The sequence below is a fragment of the Electrona antarctica genome (genome assembly GCF_951216825.1).
Source record: "Electrona antarctica genome assembly, chromosome: 22".
Lineage (NCBI taxonomy): Eukaryota > Metazoa > Chordata > Actinopteri > Myctophiformes > Myctophidae > Electrona > Electrona antarctica.
The window spans coordinates 7,924,620-7,931,521 of record NC_136805.1 but is presented as its reverse complement, the minus strand read 5'-3'; the positions used below and the strand labels follow the sequence as shown (position 1 = coordinate 7,931,521).

The window sequence follows — 6,902 nt, the reverse complement described above, 5'->3', positions numbered from 1 at the left end:
AACATTTTCTTCCTTCAAAACCTGAAGAGCTCTTACAATACATAAACACTTGTGACAAACTGCAGAGTCACCGTCTTCGAGAACGGCATGGTCTACTCTCAAATTGCCCTTGGGCACATGATGTATACACTAGTGCCAAATTCTAACCACGTGGCTCTACTTTATATTCAGCATTATCTGTTTGGGTTGAAGATTACTCAACAGGCAAGGCTGCTCTTCTGAGATAATGATTCAGAAATGTCACAAAAGAAAGGCTGGGTTCCTGTATTCAGTCATCTAGTAATTAAGCACACTTTCCACAGATATGTTCAACTGTAGTTTATTTTTATTAAAAAGACCAGGGTGCAAATATGAAATTAAAAAAAATAAAGACAAGCATATAATTTTTAAGCATTTAATACAAACTTAACAATATAAACTATTTCAGTCCCTCTTGACATGTAAGACACTGACTCAAAATACTTTGTTATACCGTATTTTTATCAAGTATTGCACAATGTAGGTACAAAATTAATATTCATACGATTACATTTTGTCCATAATATAGCAAAAATCTTTTAACCTCTTAACAGAAAATACAATTCTTCGTTCAGAAAAAAGCAAATATTCCTACACTTGAATTCCACCACTAAGGAATACTCTGTACAGTCTTCAGAATATCGTATGTATTTTAAAGATGGATTTCTTTAACAATTATCTTTTAAAAAAAGGAAAAGAAAATAAGGAAAGCTGCTGCAGCCATCACAGATCACTGAAGTAGTAAAAAGATATAAATGCAACACCATGTCATAGAAACAATATATACTCTGATATCTTACAAACTCTGTACTAAATTAAATTATACAATTAGAAAAGGACCAAGTAACCCCACTTAGTAGTGCCAATTCAATAAAAATCAGCCATGTCTTACCACCTGTAAAATACTGTAAGAGGCCAAAACTTGAAGCTTGTGTTTTGTTTGTGGTTTTTTTTTTTTTTCACTTTTTGGAGTATTTTTCTTTTTTTCAACGTAGTAAAAAATTATTTTGTGCTTGGTTGGCAAAAAGGAAAAAGAAAAACAATGATGCATGTTGAATTTAAGTAACCAAGCTTGGATGTGTTTGTACAACAAGCTCTCTTTTTTCGTTCTTTTTTTTAAGAAAAACGCAAGGGGGAACAGTAAAAAAAAACAAAAACAAAAAAAAAACACCCTTGGGCACATGCGCTTGACTGACTAGACATTACTTCCTTCAAAGTCCAGTTTTCTAAATGTGCGTTTTGCTTTTCCTTCTCTTTTAGCCACCATCATTCATAAATAACATCGTCATGATGAGTTTAGTTAGCCATGACCGGCTGGAATTGCTGGTTAGAATACTGCATGTTGCTCAGACTGAAGTTGAGGCCATCCATAAGGGACTTGTCGTTGAGGCTGCCATAGGCCGCAAACATGTCAAAGGCATTGTTGTACTGCAGTGGGCCGAGCCCCAGGGAGCCTTCCCCAGGGAACACAGCTCCAGGGCTGGCCTGACCCTGCAGGCTGGGGAACACAAACTCCTTGGCATTGGGGGAAAGAGCAGAGGCCTTCTGCTGCTGCTGCTGACCAAGGCCCAATCCGTACAGTGAGTGCATGGAGGTGGAGATGGCTTTCTGCTTCAGTAGGGTGTTCACATTCAGGCCCAGGTTACTGGTGGGTGAGGTGCGGGCTACCTTGCCGCTGCTACCACTGTTGCCGCTGCCGTTGTTGTTGTTGTTGCGGCCGCCGCTGCTCTTCATTTTTGTGGAGCCAAATTTGGTGGCGGCGAAGGTGGCAGTGGTGAAGGTTAAGGGCTGTGTGGAGCGTGGCATGAAAGAAGGGCTGACGGCAGCGGACTGCCCAAATGGGGGGGATGGAGAGCTGGACTCAGAGGAGGCCCCGACAGGGTCACTGATTGGCATGAAGACCTGGGCCTCTGGGTTAAAGCTGTTCTTGATCTCCTTGTCCAGCTCGGAGCAGCCATTCTCATTGTTATCATCCACATAGAGCACCTTTACTGGTCCCTTCTCCCCAATCTGGTAGGAGACCTCAAACGGGTCGATCCACACGCTAAGGTCCTGAGGGAGATTATTCCGGACGTCTTCGATGTCCAGGCCACTCTCTTTGGCTGCCTGCTCCACCACAGGGTCGACCTTCTCCCCTACATGGATGCACCTAAATCCTGAACCTTTGTATGGCTTATCCGGGTACCAGTGCCCTTCATATTTCTTCTTCAGCTGCCTCTCAAGCTCTTCGCCAAAGATATTCACACGTCGCCGAGGGAGTTTGTTGTACAAATAGGAAATAATAAAGTTAAGTGCTACTTGGATTTCAAGCTGCATAGCTGCTTCAGTGACGAGACCGATTCCTTTTCCGACACAGGGTGGATTTTTCCGAGTGTTGCAAAAACCTCCAAGGCAGCAGTGATCAGTGTATCGAAGAGACTCGGATTAAGTGCTTGTTGCTGAAACTGATATCCTTCCTTTGACAGGGTCAGGTTCTTGATCCTGAAACGGAAAGATGAGAGCAATATTATTACTCTGAGACGGTCTGCAGTTCCATAACAAAAAGACATTTCAGAGAAGCCCGATATCAAATTAGCCATCATTATGGTTCATGTTACGGTCTCGGTTAGCTTCACACCCTGGCAACGGAGCACTGTCTGTCCTCCACACAGCCCTACTGCATATCAGCTGTACAATATCAACACTACAGCTATAAATAAACACAGTCCACTGACTCACAGGGTGTCAGCAGCAGTGTTCTCCCTTGTGGTTGCTGTATGACTGATAAAACGCAACTATAGTCGTCCTCCATCGAGGGGCGTTGTGTAGTTCCTTCCGCGTCAGAATGGGATTTTAGATGGCTTCATTTTTTACATTGTTAGGGGGCGATTGTTTTGCATTCCTCGCATGCGGGCATGTCAATGTTACAGAAGACAAGCCAGATCTGTTTCCTTCCTGAAGCTTGTGTAGGCAAAAGAAGATCACGGGCCAAGCTTGCAGTCTGTTACATAATAATCATTTGGATTGCTGACCATGGCCAATGTAAAGCCATTTCTCAGAAGAACACGAGACATTATAACCCCTCGTAGCCTATCGTGTCAGTCATGATGACAAGCATAAACTACTAGATAACAAATCCTCCTCTTCGCCCATCTTATCACGGGTCGCTAGGACATCATCACGAGCGACACTGCAAAGCAACTTGAGGGGGGGGGGGGGGGGTCCATTTAATAACTTAGAATTCATCGCTCGCCAAACAAAATAAATGACACATTTCAACTTTTAAACATTTCAGTTGAAGTCAAGATGCGTCATTTGCTTTTCCAGCGTCGATCGACAGGCTCGTGCCACGGAATACAAATGATCCCTTTAAATCGAGGGTGTGTGTGTGTGTGTGAGCGGAATGTTATGCTTGGTTTATACCCCGCCGTACGGCGGTGTGTTGGTCGCCCCAAAAAGAGCAGATCTACTCTACAAGCTTTACAAACGCGTCGCGAAAGCCTAGTGTGGACGAGATGGTGGTGGTGCCCTTGTCGGCAAGCGACACCACCCGAGGTGCAAAGAACAACAGACGGTCGTGCGACAGCAGCAGTAGAGAGAGAGAGAGAGACAAGCTACTGCTAGCTCGACCAGCTAGGCTGCTGCTAAATGCTAACCAAATGTCGAATCTCACAACGTTATGCACGACTGACAGCGTTCAAAACAGTAAAAACACACCATGGTTTACACACCGACAAAACACGACGAGGGGTTGTACTCACTGTCGTCTAAAAGTACCAATGATTGATTGTCAAATAGAAGGCACGATTCATTCAATCTTGTTTTTTTTATGTTTGCGTTTATATAATTGACAATTTCACGTAGCCCATACATTCTGTGTAATCCAAACAGAAGCCTCGACGCTTCTGCATTGTGTAATGTATGTGTGTGCAACTCAAACCCACAGCCTGTGGCAAGTCAGATAATATGAATCATTCACTTACATTGAAATGTACAGCGGGTCCTTGATGCAATAGATTCCGCTTCAGTCAAACGGTTTATTAATTCTTCTACAGCCTTCTGCTGACCAGCGTTTTCTTTTCTTGCTTTTTTTTTTCTTTTGTTTTTACTGGAGGTATAAAAGTTATATGATAATAATATTAATGTCCTTTTCGTGTGTCTCAACAATTGTGTTCCAGGCGAGTTTGTTGTTCCTTGTTGTTGTGTGGGGTAGATTTTTAGGTTTCCTCTCCTAAAAAGGGGGGCCGTGCCGTGATGTGATGTGACTCCCCACTGCCTGGGAGTTTTTACAACTCTGTCCTTTCAAACTTGGGCTGCCGTGTTTTTATAGTGCCTCCTCCGCCACGGACGCGGAGGAGGCGGTGATGCGGCTCCTAGAGGTCAACACCCAGCAGGGGATTCCCATTGGCCGAGAGGCGCCTTCGTCATCAATATCCACACCGGCTCGCGCCGTGATTGGCGCAGCCGGCGCGTCAGTCAAGCCGCAGAGTTCTATTTACGGTAGTGGTTCGCCTTTCATGTGCTCTGGGGTCTAGTTTTATGGAGCTGGCTGTTGTTGACGTGCATGAGCTTCATGAAAAACCCTGTAGGCCTAGTTCACTTTCACTGCAAGATATGTAACCAAGCTGTACAGTGGAACACTCCTCTTCTAATGTTGCAAATACAAATGACCAGACAACCATATTTGTATAGCCTACATGCCACTTTCTAAATGGTCATGTTTGTATTATTGTGTAGGCTATATGAAGCACTATCTTTTGCCCCAACTCAAATCAAAAAGTTAAAAACAAATCATCAGTAGTCAAGCCACACTGAAGCTGCAAGCAGCTGGTGAAAAGAGAGAGAGAGAGAGAGAGAGAGAGAGAGAGAGAGAGAGAGAGAGACAGAGAGAGAGAGAGAGAGAGAGAGAGAGACAGAAACAGACAGAGACCAGAACTACTAGTGTCTCCAGTCGGGAGGGACACACCTGTCAGGGGTTGTGTACCCTTCTCTTTACCAATGACATTTTAATGTTCCTTGAGCCAATGGGACAAGTCTACAGCTGTGCCTGTGTATCTACAACCCAAAACCTGCTGGTTGCTGAGAGTGTTGTGACATAACACACAATTCTCACTGCTTTAAAACAGGACAAATGAAAATCGGTCATCGGAGGCGTTATCCACTTAAACCTCTCAGACTGAAACTGTAACCGTGATGAAACTTCAATTATTATAAAACTGGTGGTTTGCGTTACACAATGGATCCAGGCTGCTTTTTCTGCCCATGTGGCTTTGCTCCTTGGTTTTTAGCAGCTGTGCCGGGCTTAAGCTCTCTCTGCCAGGCCTAAGGTAATTGACGTCACATTCTGTTCTTACCTAACATGGGCTCTCACACCCTGTGTTTGCACAATAAATAAAATGCCACATGAAATGTACAGCTGGGGTGAGGGTACGTGGCAGGAGGCAGGGGGAGGACAGTGGAAAGCGTTTTAGAAGTAGCTAAGTACCAAGTTCAGATTGTAAAACAATCTACGGACTTAAAAATCCCAAGGAAAACTAGGAAATTATGTGGATCTCAGGATGCACATAGAAACGGCACGGCTCCAATGTGGATCTTCTCAGACTTCACGTGACCCGCCTGTACTGTGACATAAGTCATCTTATGATGCCGTCTACTATGACATATCTATGACACATGACGAAATTAGGACACACGCACGCACGCACGCACGCACGCACGCACGCACGCACGCACTGAGAACAGTCTAATTTAAGGGGCAGACATTAGTTACTTACAGTCTGGAAGCAACAGCTTGGGAGTGGAGTCAATAACAATTTCAGTGGTGAAAATTATTGGCAGGGATCAATAATAATTCATTCAGACAGTCTGTTGTTCCTCTACTATTCGATGCTACTATAGTCTAGTGGCCACTGCATGCTACAGCCACGACACACTATATTTCTCTCCCCTCTCTCAGCTCAACTCAAAGAGACTTTGGTGCAAAGTGTGGTATTCGCAGCGCAAAATTGAACCAGCATGGGGTATATTCATGCGTGGCAGACGTCCTCGTGGCCTTGAACAGCCTGCTTTGTCTACGTTGGTGGGCTAATTTGCTTAATGAGGAAGTATGGAGCACAACGCGCAGAGAGAGATGGAACCTATTGCTGCTGACAGTACTAGTACTCGGTCGTCCATGCTCATTGACTTTGTGTGAATTGTTTGTTGTTTGTTTTGACAATCTTTTTGCCTTTGTCATATTCTTTGAGTCAAAGTTTACATATATGACTCCCTGTTTATCCATTCTTATCTTCATTACATTGTCATTACATATACCGGTACCATCATGTCATCGCAGTAAACGACTCCAGGAACAGCTTTCACCTTCCTCAGTTAGCAGTCGTTCAGATGTTTCATTACATTTCCTTTTTTAATAATATTTATTTGATTTGGAAAAAGCAGTACAATAACAGCATTTCTATGTATACATAGGACACAAGTGCAGTTCCCAGGATTATTTTTTCCACCCCTCTTCCCTCCCTCCCCCCTCCAAGTGACTCCATCTCCAGTGTCTCTGTAACATCCTTGCTTTCTTCAGGACTACATATGGCATCAAGTCAACACTTAACAGGGGCAAAGGGCAATATTGCTTCAGAGTGTAAGGAGAAAAAGAAGAAAGAGTGGGCAGACAAAAGAAAAAGACAAAGACAAAAAAACAACAACCAAGAGTTTCATTACATTTCCATGGTTGATATTCAGAGTGGCGACACTTCCCATCGCCAAGCAATTGTAGAGCGCGGTTTGATGATCAGAGCTGAGAGGCCGCACGACACACCGCAGGCACGAGAGAGAGTTCCAGCCTCCAGATTGAGTCTCGGCAGGGGTGAGAGATGAGTCCCCCCACCATGGAGGATCATGTGTGATGGACG

General features: G+C 44.1%; 1 protein-coding gene across 1 annotated transcript; it reads right to left on the bottom strand.

The window, feature by feature from the left end:
• Positions 1–303: 303 nt before the first annotated feature.
• LOC306914834 (protein Tob1-like) lies at positions 304–4,315 on the bottom strand. The gene is made up of 2 exons (XM_079492039.1): positions 3,981–4,315; positions 304–2,499 (listed from the first exon to the last, which is right to left on the bottom strand). Exon 2 carries the CDS (start codon positions 2,332–2,334, stop codon positions 1,315–1,317), a length of 1,020 nt encoding a protein of 339 aa, XP_079348165.1. The 5' UTR covers positions 2,335–2,499; positions 3,981–4,315; the 3' UTR covers positions 304–1,314.
• Positions 4,316–6,902: the final 2,587 nt, after the last annotated feature.